We start from the raw sequence: 16,951 nt of genomic DNA, 5'->3' as shown, positions 1-16,951 counted from the left end.
TATATATATGTGTGTGTGGAATTAGTCAGTTATCTTTTATCGGTTCCGTGACCTTGGGAACCGTTTCTAACATTGTGTGGAACAACAAAACATGACCTGTATTTATCATGATTTACTATATTTTGCATATGCAAATTCTTTCAGCATTCATATGCCATGTTTCCATCTCTCTGCACAGGACGAGCTAAAATTGGCTATAAAGCAAGGAAATACTCTATTGTCTTGTATCAAAGACCAGGCCAGCAAAACCGAGAGCCACATTTTGAACCCGGATGAGGTAGAGAACCAAACAACCATTGAGAGGTGTGTCAAAATATTTTGCCGAACAAAGAAAGTTACACCATTAATTATGAGACTCTAGCTTAAGTAGAATCCCAGCTAATGAAAGAACGTTGGTAATGCGAATGTTCCATTTTATCATTTTGCAAACATTATCGGAATGTTACATTTGAATATTCTCTGAACATTTGGAAATAAACTGTAACATAAAAATGTGAGATGAATGTCAGGCTAAAAAGTTTATGAAAACAAAAAAACACTGCATGGTCGACATATAAAAATTGTTTTTGTTAGTGTTGTCAAATGATTAATCGCGATTAATCACATCCAAAATAAAAGTTTTTGTTTACAAAATATATGTGTACTGTGTATATTTATGATGTATATATAAATACACAAACATACATGTATATATATTTAAAAATATTTACATGTATATATATATATATATATATATATATAGTTTATATTCATATATAATTTATATTATATATAAATATTTATATTTTATATGAACAAAACATATTTTTCTTAAATGTATACATGCATGTGTGTGTATTTATACATATATAATAAATATGCACAGTATACACACATATATTATTTAAACAAAATATGTTATTTTGGATGCGATTAATCGCGATTAATCATTTGACAACACTAGTTTTTGTGCTAACGTTTTGTGAACATTATTAAAGACAAGACCAGCTAGCAAAAAATACTTTTTTTTTTGCAAAAAATAATTTTGTTAACATTTCCATTCAGTTATGAAAATGTTATTTCTGAATATTTTCTGAACATTCAAAACATCCATTTTTAAAAGCATTTCTTCTTGGTTATGCGAAAGTTAAGGGAACATTCCATTTTATCATTTTGCAAACATTATAGAGATGTTACTTTTGAATGTTCTCTAAATGGTAATATTTAAAAATGCCAGACAAATGTCTAACTAATACATTTCAGAAAAAAAAAAGTGAATAATGTTTTTTGTGCTAACATCTTGAGAACAGACCAGATAACTTTGAACGAACATTCTATTTATTCTATTAATTCTATATTCTATTCTATATTCTATATTCTATTACATTCTATTAATGTTACTGTGAGAACGTTTGTTCGTAACTTTGGGAGGATCTTGCCAGAAGTTCTCTTTTTTTATGTGGTAATGCGGTAAAACATTTCCGAGTGGCTACGTGATATTCGGAATATGACATACGTCAGCAAAACAGAATATTGACTTTGTAGGAGATTTTAACCATCAGGAAACCATCAGGAACGTCAGCCAAAAAAGAAAGTCACAGAACAAGTTACATTCTGATGAAAGATTATGAGCTCTGTGAAATCTAATTCACTTCAGCTCCTCTGACATGCACACTGTAAAAGCGTTTGTTTGTTTGTTTGTCTCAGGTTGTTAGCGCAGCTCGATGAGACAGAGAATGCGTTTGAACAGTTCTGGTCGAGGCATCACCTCAAATTAGAGCAGTGCTTACAGTTACGGCACTTTGAGCAGGACTTCAGAGAGGTATGGTGCAATGGATGTGCTCAAATGAAATATCTGTAAACTTAGTAGGCAGCCATTATACCAAATATCCCTGTAGCGGTTGTCTAGTCAACCAAGCTGAACTTGGTCTGTTTTGTCCATTACATCAGGTGAAAGTTTCTCTGGATGGCCTGACGGAGACCTTGCTGGGCCTCTCTGACACCGGGGACTGTGTGGCTCGGGTGGAACATCTACTGGGCGATCTGAAAACCTTGGAGGACAAAGCTCAGGTCAAAATCGTTTGAATCTAAAACCAGGCCTGGTATGCAAAGCAGTTATTACAGCATACAGGGCTCAACAATGAGCATTTGTTCTACTGACTGGTTTAAACCAGTAGTTTAGACTTTTACTTATGTATATATATATATATATATAGATAGACAGTTTGTCTCTTTTGTTTAGACATATTTAAATTAGCATAGTTTGCCACAGCAGTGTTTGCAAGGAATAAAACAACAAGTATACCTTGAAAGGACCTGCAGTACTGGTTGCCAGTGCATGTTTTCATGCTGATCCTCAACATAGAATGCAGTTTTTTAGATTTTTAGATTTTTATTTGAACTCTATTAATCAGCCAGCTTATCTAGAAAGACAATGCATATTTTTTTTTCTTGGCCTTTTTCAGAATGCCAAGAACGTGCAGATATTGTGTGAAAGCATGCGGTAAATCAAACTGAACTTCAAGAACGAATAAAAGACACAACCATAGTGTTGCTGCTGTTGTGACACTGCAAGTCAATTACTAATGATAGTCAAGATAGCAGTGTAAATCATTCATAATGTATTGAGCTTTACTGTGTTTTTCGATCTGTACAGGAGTCCTTGGAGAAAGCTCAGCTTCACGCTCAGTATGGTGACCAGCTCATTCAAAGTAACCACTACGCTGTGGACTCCATTCGGCCGAAGTGTGTTGAACTGCGTCGGATCTGTGATGACTTCAGCAATGAGGCCAAAAAGAAACGTGACATTCTGACCAAATCACTTGAAATCCACAAACGCATCGATGAGGTCCGTGAAACGACTAGCATCCTACTAAATTACCCCACGGTCACCTTAACATTGAGTTTTTATCTTTGGATGATTGACTCAGGACATGACAAAGGGGTGCTTTTGAGAGATGACATTATCAGAAGACAAATACATTTACAAAAGTGTAAAAATCGTAAGACTAGATTTTGCATTATGAATCTTGAATTAAGTAAAAAACATTTTTTTTTTTTTACCATTTTAGAAAATTTCGTTTCATTTAAAAGTAAAACAAGAAAAAAGTTAATGAAAATTTAACTAAAGAAGTGTACCATTTTGCTTATGTATATAGTCATTTCACTCGGCGACCATCTTTGAAACGCCTCTCAGGCATGCAAGTGCAGCTCTTATATCTTTGAATGGGGAAACATCAAATTCTACAAAACTGTTCACTAAGTTTATGATTAAATTTCATATTTGAAATCACCAATGAAATCTGACAACAACTGTCTCATAAATGTTGTTTCTTTCGCTCCACTAACGTTAAAAAAGCTTATTTTTATAGTGCGCAGTCCTAAGTGCACGTCTCTGAACGCTGACTGTTTCTATAGCAGCCGGACTTCTAACGGCAGCTGCAGTGTTTACCGATTGGCTCTTTTATTCAGAAGGCGGGGCTTACTTCGATAGAGCCGCCAAATTGAGCGTTGCCTTTTTTCCCATTCAAAACTATACGAGTGACACGTTTTGGGTATTCTATAGTCTTTCATATAGTATTTTATTTATATACTATTATAGTATCTATTAATATTCTGACTTAGCTTATTTGAATATTTTCCGTTTTCATTTTAATTTAAGCTTTAATAATTTTATGTGCTTTTGTCACTTGTTTTGTCATTTTTTAAATATTTGTATTTATTTTATTTCAGTTTTAGTACTTACATTTCAACTTATCTCAGTTAGTTGCCAAGGCAACTAGTATTTCTAATATTTGTTCATGTTTTTTTAAAGTTTAATCTGATATTTATATTTTATTTTTCTCAGCTGTTTTCATTAACGAAAACCGTTTTATTTTAGTTTTACACAGTTAAAAAAAAAGATTTAAAAAAAAAAGAAAAGAAAACCAAAGATTACTAAAGTATGTTTTACAAGAAAATGCTATTTCAATTTTTCCACTTTAAAATTTAATGTTTAATTCAGTAATTGTTTAAGAAATTTACTATAAATTTCTGAATAAAAATGGTTTCTACAGCAATTTTTTTTTTCAATGTAGATAACAATTAAAACACCACGTGTCAGTGACTTAAATTAGATCTGTTTGCATAATAAATAAGACTTATTACAGCAGCTTCCTGCTTCCTTTTTTAAGGGTTATAATATTACCAAGTTAAATAACCTGCACTGTTCACCTTTCTAGTTTTAAATTGGGTCCAGGACAAAGAGATGCATTGATGTGCCTCTGTGTTTGTGTGTTGGCAGGTGAACCAGTGGTGTGAGAGTGGAGTTTATCTGTTGGCCTCTCAGGCTGTAGACAGATGCCAGACCCAGGAAGGTGCAGAAGCAGCGCTGCAGGACATCGAGGGGTACATGAACACAGCCAAAGAGCAGCAGCTCAGTCACCTCAAAGACCTCAGCAACCAGTATGAGATCATCCTCTCAGAGCTGGTCAAGGTACAAATGAAGCTGATTACAGCTGAATACATTTGCATACAGTCAAATCCAAAAGTCTATTTTTATTCATTAATAAAACTGTTGGTAACACTTTATATTTAGGTTTCCTTTGTTAACCTTATTTAACTACATTAGTTAACTTTTATATGATATGATATGATATGATATTATATATCAAAACTTTTATATGATATGATATGATATTATACTACTAACAAAGAACAGGTGTATTTTTATTAGCTAACATTAATAAAGATTCATAAATGCTGTAACAAATGTATTGCTAATTGTTAATTAATTTTAGTTAATGCATTAACTAAGGATGTTTATTGTGGAGTGTTACCAAATTGTTTATTAAAAATATTATAAATTACATGATTATTATTATTATTAAAGAAAATAGTAAATGATATTCAAATGAACTGAAATTATTCAATGATCGACCTAGAAATAGTACTGAATATTAAATATTTGTAATTTATTTCAAATTTGGTTTGAATTTTTGGAGACTTTTGGAGCCCACTGTAGTTGTAATGATACCAGTCATCTGTTTCTGATGAATAACTGATATTTTATTTAAAGAAATAAAGCCAGTATTGCTTCCACTTTTATATCTTCCCATGCAGATCAAAGCTCAAACTGCTCTGAAAAGGCTGGATGACGTTCAAAAGATGTTTGAGAAAAGACACGCGAGTCTGAAAAAGCTGTCTGCAAAGCAAACAAGGCCAGTGCAACCTGTTGCACCTCGACCAGAATCTTCACCAAAACGCCCTTCACCTAAAATCCCACAACCCACTGCACCTAGTGAGTTTAAAAGAAACCACGTATGTTGACTGAAATGCATCCATATCCAGACTGCTTTTCAGCCTATTAACATTTCAGGTTAATAGGCTGACAATTAAATACTCTCATTGGGGTTCCAGTTCTCATATTTATGCAAATATACTGATGTCTCTGACAGGAAAACATTAATATTAGGCTTTGTATCCTGAATTATTTAAGTGGAAATTATGAATGTTTTAAATTCGACAGCATCAAATCGCAAAGCTATAGAAAACTCCAGCGCCAGTAAGCAGCCCAGTGACGCAGAGTTGGCAAAAAGGAAGAATATTCGCAAAGCCAAAGGTGGCATCAAGGTATATCAGTCCCCGTCAGTTACATCTGAAATAAATGAAAGAGTTTTTTTAAACATTCTAAAATTCATTTAAAAACCTAGTTAGTCTGGGATTAGTTCTTGCCTTTAAAAATAATTTCAAATAGTTTACTGTATCATTATTACACATTCAGCTCATACATAAAGATGTTTTTCTTTCAACTGAATCCTGATCCACAGATCGAAGTCATGCATGAAGGAGGACAAGGGGGTACGAGTCATGTTCTCATGAGCAATGAAACAGAAGAGTCACTTTCAAACAGACGCAGGTAAGAACATGTCTTCTGAGAAAGAGCGTCTTACACAACACAAGATTTTCTGTTAAAATCACGGTAAGGTCAAGTATCTTAAGCACTTGAATTGATTTTTACAGGGACTTAATGTTATAGCTAAATTTAAATGTGTCATCAACTTGCATGGCTTTTTTATTGATTCACATTCAATAGTATCCTGTTCCCAACCTTCACACACTGTGGAAGTCGATGGCTACCGACCGTCAATTGTCGCATAATTGCATAATATTTTTGCAAGTTTTGCATGGTAGCATTTTTTTTTTTATTGATTCACATTCAACAAAACCCTGTTCCCAACCTCCACACATTTCTGATATTTCATTTCAAGCTTTCCACTGTCACTGTTATCTCACTAGTAACCATGCATTTCACCTTTGAAAACTTGACATCACTCTGACACAAAAGCGCCTGACATTCAACAACACTCATCTTTGTGACAATTGGGCAAAATCTTTCATAAGAAACTATGACACCATCAAATTGTCGGTTTCTATGCGAGTATCTGTTGCAGTATACTTTTTCATGTGCATAATGACTCATTCTGTAAAAGCAATTTACCTTATTAGTATTTTCTCTGTCTGTATAAACCTGAGTCTTCCTGAAAAAGTTCTGCCTGGATGCAAACTTGTAATTGGTGATATAGTAGAATCTCTGATACTTTTTATGTTTTAATAGACTTTTATTTCATGTTTGGTGTAATTTTACAGCTCCCAAACTGAATAGATGAATGTAATAAATTCGCTAAAGATGTTTAAGCTTGAAGAGAATGTACCCACTTCCTCCTTTTTACACATTTGGCAGACTACAAAGCATCGTGCATTACAAACATCTATACTCTGTTTGCAAAACAGGAACAGGAACACTCCCACATGCCATTTCTCACTTTACTTACTTCCTGTCTTAGCAATAAAGCTTTTCTAACGTAACTTTGAAGTTCTAAATTTTGTTATCTTCCTTTAACACATTCATGACTTGGTCTCTCAGCCTTTGGTCAGAGTATCGTTTTTAAGGAACTCTTTCTCAGGAACATTATTGTAGTAATGGCAGCTTTAATTGTTTTATTTTATTGGATAAAAAGAAAAAAAATAATAAATAAAAAAATGTTCTTAATTTTATACATCCAGTTTTAGTTGCACTTACTCAATGTTTTTTTAGTTATACCATCCTAGTTACAATATATTGAGTGGATTCAGTATATTCAAGACTACACTCGAAAAAATGCTGGGCTAAATACAACCCAGTGCTGGGTAAAATATGGACAAACCCAGCAACTGGGTTGTTTTGACCCAGCGGTTGGGTTACTACACAGAAGGTTGGGTTAAACATATAACCCAACTGCTGGGTCAAAACAACCCAATTGCTGGGTTTGTCCATATTTTACCCAGCACTGGGTTGTATTTAACCCAGCATTTTTTAGAGTGTATTATTGAAAAAAATGAAAACATCTGTATTAGTGTTTATACACAATAAAAAATAATTAATTAATTAATTAAAAAAGAGTACTGGTTATTTTCCGCCAGGACATTATCTGTTAATTTTGCAAACATTTCTGTTTACCCTAGAACACTAAGCAATGAAGTGCAAAATTTAAAATACAGGTAAAACACCTGTAAAAAATCAATACAGAAAAATACCTTCATATTAATATAGTACAGTGTGCCCTCTTTGTATGGATTTTTTTTTTTTTTTTTTAAACATTCCAGTTACGTTGCGCATTTAAATGAGTTCCTGTAGTCAAATAGCACGTTTGCATGCAAATGCATTGAACAAGGAAGGAGATTACTTCACAATTCACTGACATTAGCACAGATGTTGCTTATTGCTTTAAACACTTTAAAAATGTACTTTTATTCATGTCCCCACCCACAACCCAACCACAATCTCTACTCTTTAGCACTATAGCAGAGGTGTGCAGTCCTGCTGCTGGAGGGCCGGTGTCCTGCAGAGTTTAGCAACCCCAAATAAACACACCTAAACCAGCTAATCAAGGTCTTACTAGGCATACTAGAAACTTCCAGGCAAGTGTGTTGAGGCAGTGCCCCTCTACGACCAAGTTTAGACACCCCTACACTATAGAAACCACCAAAACCTCAACATAACGGAAACTCTTTCAAATGTCAAAAATAGCTGAACATTTACCACTGACAGGTCTTTCTCTTTAATCAAAAACAAATTCAACTTAATTTCAAGCACTCTCCTGATCCAGCATAAAGTAATGCTGGGAACTAAAAAAAAAATCCCGTTTAGTTTCAGTTTATGCAACTAAAATGATTCATGTAGTTTCGACACAAATGGATTACTGTAGGTCAACTTTGACTTTTGAAAGGGACGCTGTGACATACTTTTCAGTAATGGTGTTTCTTAAGCTTATTATAATTAAGTAAATTGAATAAGCAGCAAACATAATTTGTGTAGGTTTTCAACCCCACTAATCTGGATAACATACTTTGGTACAGGAGGAGTCAAAGAGAGTCAAGCTGCATTAAAAATAATGGAATGAACACTTTAATTGATTTTAACTCAGAATGATAGTGGGGAAATAAAAACACGGATGGCAATGTCCATTTTTGGCAGTGTTTTCGCGTATTGAAGACTCATTCTTCTTATTCTAATTATATCTCAGTGGTGATTCTTATTCTATTCGGTAATACAGTAATTTCACGTTATAGTACCAAGAATAAGATTTTGTATACGGTGATGAGATTTGAGGGTTAGTGGTCATGATAATAATGTCACAATGCAATAAATCTCAATAGGCTTTGATTTATTGTAGCAAAATGTAACTTGTTAAAATCCTTCTTCACAAGTAGCACCATTTTATCATCATTTCATTGAAAGGTTTGAGAGCTTTAAGCAGAAGCATATGACATTTGCAACATGAAAGAAAGTCCACACTCTCTAATAGCATTCCACAGTGAAAAGTCTTCCTTCTTAGTCTGAATACAGTCTTATACCGTTACGATGGTGTAATACATAGGAACTGAAACTAACAGTACACCAGAACAGAACCTGACCACAGCTAAATCTCACGAAACATGTCCAAGTCCATTTTACTCCAGTGACTGTGTAAAAAAAAAAAAGAAAAAGGCTGTTATTGGGGCCATTTTTTTAATTATTATTTTCATGTTTGTTAAAAAAATATATAATAATTAATTAAATGCTAATATTGGTTTTACTAATATTAAGTATTAATTAAATTGTATTATTCATTTTCTCCTTAGCATTTTTTAGTTTTGTAATTCTCATCCTCAATTCATGATAATTCTTAGTATTTTTTATTATGGTGATTAGAATTTGTGGGAAAAATCATAACAGTTTCAAAATCACTTTATTTTATATGTATACCCTATTAATTCTTTTTTTAAGAAAAAGGCTGTTATTGGGGCCATTTTTTAAATTATAATTTTCATGTTGATTAAAAAATATATCATAATTAATTAAATGCTAATATTGGTTTTAATATTGGTTTTACGAATATTAAGTATTAATTAAATTTTATTATTCATTTTCTCCTTAGCATTTTTTAGTTTTGTAATTCTCATCCTCAATTCATGATAATTCTTAGTATTTTTTATTATGGTGATTAGAATTTGTGGGAAAATCATAACAGTTTCAAAATCACTTTATTTTATATGTATACCCTATTAATTCTTTTTTTTGGGGGGGGGTGAAATATGACCTTGACAAGTTTTGTGAGACTCATGTCATGTACATGTAGATAATATGCATTTGATGCCCATCATGTTACCATCGCATTCATGCTCTCTCGCCTGACACTGTACATGAAAAAATAAATAAATAAAAATAAAAAAAGCATAAGTGCAAAACAAATGCTTAGGGCGCATAGCTTTTGAACTTTATTGGGAAATGACAAAATATTTAACATTTAAAGCAAAAGTAAACAAAAACAAACAAACAAACAAAAAAAGCTGAAATACTGCTCGGACTTCATAAAGCTCACAGTGCATCATGTAAAAGCTGCCATGCATGAATACGTGTTTGTAAAGTACGGCTTACAAAGCAGCTTCATTTTCACAGCTGTACAATAGAGTTTCCGGACCAGTCCAGACGAAATACCTTCTACCTGTGGGGCGGTCGCAACCTTCCACAGATACCTGATATCGCCCTCATGTCCATGAGAGGTGATCATTTTTTCATAGATGCACGGGTGATAGGGCGTTTTCCCCTCACCCGAAAAAAAAACATGTTCCTGAGGAGAGACGCCTACTGCAATGGCACAGATACCCATGAAGACATCATCGATATACATAGAGGCATTCAGAGATAGCGTGGCCTGATAGATTTTGGCTGCCACGTCGCCAGAGACAACGTACCCCGCCCCGGCGGTGTAATCTGGGTAGGACGACCACTGGTACATATCGAAGGGCATGTAGTACTTACTGTCCCTGCGCCGAACGGGAGGCGCCCCCCGGTGCACATGGCCAACCCAAAGGTTGCGCACGTTCTGTCTTCTGAGGTCCTGAAGGTAGCGCACCAAATTGGGCAAATGGATGAAGACGTCATCGTCAGCAGACATGAGGAAGCGGGTGTGGACGCAGTTCTCGTGTGTCCAGCGGAACTGAAGCAGCAGTTTCACAGTGAGGTTGTGAAATGTATCAAGGAAGGTCTGCTGAACCAGGTCACCATGCTTCATGTGCTCCTTGTGCAACTCTTTGTGCATTTTTTTCTGCTGCAAGCTATCAGAGAGCACGTCAGGGTGAACTCCCATTGCAAACACTACTTTTATGATAACACCCAGCTTGTGTCTTATGTAGGACTCGTTGCCCCAAGTGGAGCGTATGGCCTGTCGTCTTCTGAAGTTTCCTGGTGAGGACTTCACAAAGAGGAGAAGCAGCACGTCTTTGTCTTTACAAATGTCCTTGTTGTTTAGCAAATATGGGTAGCTACCAAACCTAGCGGCTTGCTCTGGGCTGACGCTGAGGCTTTTGTGGATGAAGTCATAGCTGTTGATTAGGTAGCGGTAGGAGTATGACTTCACGTGGCTCACAACGTGGTGGTCCACATGGTCCCAGCAAACCATAAGGACTGACATGACACAGCACATGGAGACAAGCTGTAGAAAATGCCATTTTTTCACCCTTCTGCAATTCATGAACATTCTGCTAGGCTGCGCACGCTCTCGACCCCTCTTTCTTGTCAAGTCCAGTAATGCAATCCAGATGTACTGCTCTCAATGATTTTCCAGGAATGGGTTTGCCTGAGTTCCATTGTAGTTATCTCAATGCAGATGGGCTGGCCTACCAGAAGCATTAACCCAAAACATTTTCTGCCTTTTTGAGTCCATTTTTTTTTTTTTACACTTCGCAAAAAACGTTAATTCTTACGTGCTTTCGGAGTGAAGACAATCCACTAAATGGCATTAACACTGAATTTGTGTTCTGTAAAGAAAGAAGAATGATTATTTCAAAGGGTATAGAGATTATAATCATAATTTAAGAAACAACCTTTATGGCCATTTATGAAGTTAATTCATTGAATTGTCTCTTTGTTGATTATAAACGATATGAAACTGATAACAATAATAGCAAAAATACATTTAATATATATTTATTTGATTATTTTTAAACTGTAAATACTATATATTTACACACACTAACATTAAAAAGTTTGGGGTCAGTAAGATTATAATTTTTTTTTTTTTGGAAGAAGCCTCTTAGATGCTAACCAAGGCTGCATTTATTTGACCAAAAATACCGTAAAAACATAAATATTCTAAAAATAAAGATTCTACAATATTACGTATTCTATTTTCATATATTTTAAATCTTATCATTTATTCCTGCTGAATTTTAAGCAGCCATTACTCCAGTCTTCAGTGGAGTACTTGAACCTTTAGAAATGATTTCTGATTCTGAATGATTCAATCCTTTTTTTTCCAGGATTCTTTGATGGATAGAAAATTCAAAAGAACTGCATTTATTTGAACTAGAAGTCTTTTTGTAACATTGTAGAAATATTTACTGTCACTTTTGATTTTTTAATGCATCCTTTCTAAATAAAAGTATTAATTTCTTTAAAAAAAAAAAACGTTTAAAATCATGGCAGTCACATATAAGCTATTTGCTTTCAAAACAACATAATTTTTTTAAACAAATGCTGCCTATTTACAGCATTTGTTGCAATAGCTCATTCAAAACCTTGACCATGTGGGGGGACTCTGCGAATCGATCTTGTGAATGAAAGCAATCGTCGACTTGGCGCTACGTTGAATAAAAGAAGGCTTTAAACCACCGAACACACTGATCTGCTGAGTGCTGTACAAAACATTCACGACCACGAAAAGATCATTACAGCAGCAAATCTACTCAAAAGGCACGACACAACAACAATGCATGTCATAATATCCCAGGAGCCAGGAGTGCCAGGAGCAGGAGGTATCATCTGACAAACTGGATCACCTATTCACACCAGCTGTTCTGTGCAATTATTATACATTAATGAAGGATTACAAGAAAAGTTATACATAAAAAAAGATTATTAATGTAGATTTTAATACGTCTCTGCTTTGTGTGCTGTGCTGTGCTGTACAACTGAAGTTGGTTTCCTTATTTTCATTATCTTGTCATTTTTTGTGAATGTATTCACTAATTGCAATACTGTTTTGTGCCATTAAAAAGTATATTTAATCTTCATGACCTGTTCAACTCCTGTTTTTTTTAAGTTTTGCCCACTTTATCTCTATGATCACAATCTCTTATGACATTTCATCAGCAAGTATTTCTCAGCTGTATTTACATTTTAAATGTTATAAAACACACCCTAAGTGACTCCTATGAAAAACACCCCAAGCAAAAGTTCACATTTAAATAGCTCAGACAATCATATGATACTTACAGCATGTTTAAAAGAACAGACTGATTTCACCCGAAAAAGGGCTTGGTGTTTTTTTTGTTGTTGTTTTTTTCTCTCCGAAAATCGCATTTAATACTCCGACTTCACAGTTACTGGGTAAATTTAGCATGAGGTCTGTAAGGCTTGACATACCAATGGAAAGACATTTTGTACTTGGCTTCCAGAAGTTAAATCTCTTTGCTGTTTTCAGAAAGATCTCCTGGCAGAAACTCTGTTTAGTCAAAAACGAAGTGAAATATATGACTTACCATTGAGACTGTGGCCCATCCATGATGTAGTAAACGTGTAAAAGTATTTGTTTTTGAACCCTGGACTTCACTCGTATTGTTGCAACTGTTCTGAAAGCAGTAGTGTGTAGCTGCTAGATGAGCTTGTATTTGAACGGGAGTGTTTCCTTATGGGTGGGAGGGGGGAAAGTACATGCCTCTTTTTAAACATTGGCCAACTTCATCATATGAACAAACTGTGAAAAGAGAGCCTTTTCTGACAGAAACATGGAACTTGGGTCATCTGATGCACATAAGCAGGCCACTCCTCAGCACAATAAATGTAATTTATTGGTCTTGGTCTGTGTTAGAGGAGAACTGGTTAAGACAAAATAAGATCAAATAAAATCTGATTTCTGAAGGGTCATCTGAGGTGTTATAGTAGCTCACATTTTGTAGGAAGAACAAAATGTTGAAGACATTTTGAGTTTTAGTTCCTGAATTGCAACAAACTAGTTGAGATTTTAGCAATGACACAGAAATGAAAACTGAGCTGCCCTTTTTCATTAGTGCTAGATGATGTGTCAGTGCTCCAGATTTGCAAAATATGTTAAAGTGTAACAGTTTAAGTGTAACGGCCATCATTAGTAGCTTTGTTTATTTTCGGATGTAAAAAGAAGTATTCTACAAACCTTACCTTCCACTATATAGTTGGATGGCTTTATGAGAGTCATGTTCATACTGAACCTTTCATCTTAAACAGTGTCTCTCATCACACCAATGTTCTGACCTTTGTTTGACAAAATACTGAATTGTTTATTTATTTTTTGCTTTTCTCAACAGCCACATAATGAATGAATTGATTGAGACGGAGAGGCTGTACGTGGAAGAGCTGCAGAGCATTATAGAGGTACATGTATCTTAATTCAACTCAGGAAACAGGAAATGTTGTTGTTGCAAACCATTGCAGTTTGACTGGCACACATTGCAAATGCATGTAGTGTTCAAAATGTTGGGAACAGTAAGATTTCTTTTAGAGAACTGAACACATTTACTCATCAATGACGCATTGAATTGATCATTGACAGTAGAGATGTTACAAAAGATTTATATTTCAAATAAATGCTGTTCTTTTGATTTTTTTCCTTTTATTAATCAAAGAATCCTTAAAAAATGCACCACAGTTTCCACAAAACATATTAAGCAGCACAACTGTTTTCAACATTGACAATAATAAGAAATGTTTCTTGAGCAGCAAATCAGCATATTAGAATGATTTCTGAAGGATCATGTGACACTAAAAATTGGAGCAATGGCTGCTGAAAATTCAGCTTTGCATCACGGGATATATATTAAAATATTTTTAAAACACCTATGTAATAATGTTTGACAAATGTTAAAAACCTAATAAATTACTCAGAATCTCATACAGATCTCATACAAATCACAAATAAAAAATTGTACAAGTAATGTAAATGAATGTCATAAGTGCATCACTGTAGTCATATCAGTTAGACATCTGTGGTGCAGTGTTGAAATATTTGACTGCGGTTTTGTTGTCATGTTTATTTTTTATGCAGGGATATGCCGCCTCACTGGATGACCCCGAGCTGTTCTACTTGATCCCACCATCTTTGGAAAACAAGAAAGAAGTCCTCTTCGGAAATCTGCCTGAAATCTACGAATTTCACCAGAAGTAAGGAAACGTTTTTTTTCGGACACATCTCCAACTTAAGGACATAATATGTGCTTTCTAGCTTGTCAGAACGGATCATTTGCTGGTTCAGTCTGGTAGACCACCTTGGACAAGCAACAAACCACCAGCTGTTCTTACCAGTTTGCACCAGCTAGAAACCAGCTGCCATGTTCCAAAACACTGCTAGCAGCTCAAGCTGGATTTTCCCAGAAGGGATTGCACCCTTTTCCAGTATGAGCCAGACCCTCCCTCAATATGCTCCCACATTCCTGACGAGGCTCTTGGACAACTGGTTAGGCTAGTTTCTTTTCTGATACTTCCATATAGAGGAAACTTCACACTCACAATTCAAGGAAGTCATCTTAACCACAAAGAGTTTTTTTGTATAGTGAGTGAGAGACAAACAATAATGTGTCGGGAATGGGGGTGGGGTTTTGTGGATTGTAGTATTGGATTGTAAAGTCAGTGTCACTAATAATCCATAGGGGTTAGCTGGCCCGTTGTTCGGCTGGCCTCATGCTACCGATTATTCTTGTAGAGTTCATTGTCTCCCACCTGGTATCGGGTTACAGCAAAGTCCAGGATTATGACAATGACAACCCCCCGAGCAAGTTTGTGTGTCTCCCCAAATGCCTTTCCCCGGCACCTGTTTCTACCGCATCAGTCAGTTACAGATAAATAACTGCTAATCATTGCTCATCATTCCCAGCTGTAGTTTTGTTTTGGTGCTTTTATGTCAGTAATGAAAGCGTGAGTTCTCAAAGGCTTTTGTGTTTGTTGTTGATATTGGACATTCATTTAGTTATTGATTTGTTTGACAGAGATGAAATATAAACAGGCTTTTCTTAGAAGTCATGCAATGATTCAGTGAAAGGAGAGCGGAGGGATAGTTCACCCAAAACTGAAAATTCTGGCATCATTTATTCAACCTCCTGTCTTTCCTTGCCTGATATTTTTTTTTTTTTGTGCAAAATAAAAGGAGAAGTTTAGAAGAATATTAATGCTACTCTTTTTCATATAATGAATGGTCACCAATCATTAGACTTAAAATATTTTATTATTATTATATTTTGTTATTATTATTATTATTATTATATTATACTACTTGTAAGGTGCTTCTTTGTGCTTTTTGGAGCTTTACAGGCCCTGGAAAAGAGCAATCTCTCTCTCTCTCTCTCTCTCTCTCTCTCTCTTTCTCTCTCTCGCTCTCTCTCTCTCTCTCTCTTACATTGAAGAAATAAAACTCTAATGCTTTTGAAAAATATGAAACACCTTTTCTACTCCTTTCCTTTTCTTTGTGCCATTTCCTTGCCTGTTGTCCTCTCATTCCCTCCAGTTATTTATTTTGTTTCTGTACTCATTTGTTCCATTATGTTTTGACAGGATATTTCTCAAAGAGCTGGAAAATTTTGCAGAAAAGCCGGAGTTAGTAGGAACATGTTTTTTGAAGCAGGTGAGTGACATCATGGAGATGTGGTCTGTGAAATACAGTACACCTACAGTTTCTGAAATGGGATCCTAACGCTTGTCTCCATCTGCTGTCTAACAGAAGGAAGAGTTACAGATTTATGAGAAATATTGTCAGAATAAACCGCGATCTGAGGCTTTGTGGCGGCAGTGTGGGGACAGTATGTTCTTTCAGGTGAGGCTTATGTACGCACAACTATGTATACACAGTGCTTAATTTGTAAATTGCAAGGTCCCGGAACAAAGGCGGGTGACGGATCCGGCATGATTAGAGGAGGGAGAGGTAACGGAGCATTCTCGCAATGGAGGACCAGCTTACTTGATTAACAGCGTGCATCTTCTTACGGTCATGAAAAAAATTGAAAAGTCATGAAATTTTAAAACAGCCATTTCCAGGCCTGGAAAAGTTTTGGAAAAGTCATGGATTTTTTTCCTTAAATCTCTGTATAATAGAATTATGTTTAATCTGCTTTCGAGGTTTATAATGAGGGAAATTCCTGCAAACATATTCAATAGAGCATGTAGGTTAGATGAGTAAATAAATCCACACATACTATCAGATTAAATCAGTCATTTGAAAACAGCGTGAGTGATTCAGCTGTACTCTCTTCTCTCACTCTCAAAGCGGCTTCACAATAGCGCGTCTCGTCTGCACTACTGCACGCTGCGATACAAGACTTTTGCTCGGGTTTCGGGACAGTCGACAGAATTGTCACTTGCCTAATCGAGTCATTGTTGCATCGTCACAAAACTATATTGCGCCGCCTCGCGAGTACCAAATTGAGTTATTTTTCGCAGCTTGTTGCGCTT

General features: G+C 35.3%; 2 protein-coding genes across 2 annotated transcripts in view; one reads left to right on the top strand and one right to left on the bottom strand.

Moving 5' to 3' along the window:
• Window positions 1–16,951, top strand: part of LOC107674528 (guanine nucleotide exchange factor DBS-like) — a 69,818-nt gene that overhangs the window by 27,742 nt on the left and 25,125 nt on the right. Inside the window, exons 8-19 of the mRNA XM_016468512.1 lie at window positions 179–303; window positions 1,687–1,801; window positions 1,930–2,049; window positions 2,636–2,827; window positions 4,262–4,453; window positions 5,080–5,257; window positions 5,486–5,589; window positions 5,787–5,875; window positions 13,822–13,888; window positions 14,559–14,674; window positions 16,058–16,127; window positions 16,224–16,316. Coding sequence (XP_016323998.1) covers window positions 179–303; window positions 1,687–1,801; window positions 1,930–2,049; window positions 2,636–2,827; window positions 4,262–4,453; window positions 5,080–5,257; window positions 5,486–5,589; window positions 5,787–5,875; window positions 13,822–13,888; window positions 14,559–14,674; window positions 16,058–16,127; window positions 16,224–16,316 — 1,461 coding nt within the window. The remainder of the gene's footprint in view (window positions 1–178; window positions 304–1,686; window positions 1,802–1,929; window positions 2,050–2,635; window positions 2,828–4,261; window positions 4,454–5,079; window positions 5,258–5,485; window positions 5,590–5,786; window positions 5,876–13,821; window positions 13,889–14,558; window positions 14,675–16,057; window positions 16,128–16,223; window positions 16,317–16,951) is intronic.
• On the bottom strand, window positions 9,559–13,131 carry LOC107674530 (lactosylceramide 1,3-N-acetyl-beta-D-glucosaminyltransferase A-like). The gene is made up of 2 exons (XM_016468518.1): window positions 13,021–13,131; window positions 9,559–11,298 (listed from the first exon to the last, which is right to left on the bottom strand). The coding sequence occupies exon 2, from the start codon at window positions 11,016–11,018 to the stop codon at window positions 9,867–9,869; it is 1,152 nt and encodes a 383-aa protein (XP_016324004.1). The 5' UTR covers window positions 11,019–11,298; window positions 13,021–13,131; the 3' UTR covers window positions 9,559–9,866.

This window comes from Sinocyclocheilus anshuiensis, unplaced genomic scaffold (genome assembly GCF_001515605.1).
Source record: "Sinocyclocheilus anshuiensis isolate Anshui unplaced genomic scaffold, SAMN03320099.WGS_v1.1 scaffold572, whole genome shotgun sequence".
NCBI lineage: Eukaryota > Metazoa > Chordata > Actinopteri > Cypriniformes > Cyprinidae > Sinocyclocheilus > Sinocyclocheilus anshuiensis.
The sequence above is the reverse complement of the archived record's forward strand: the minus strand, read 5'-3'. Positions and strand labels throughout refer to the sequence as shown.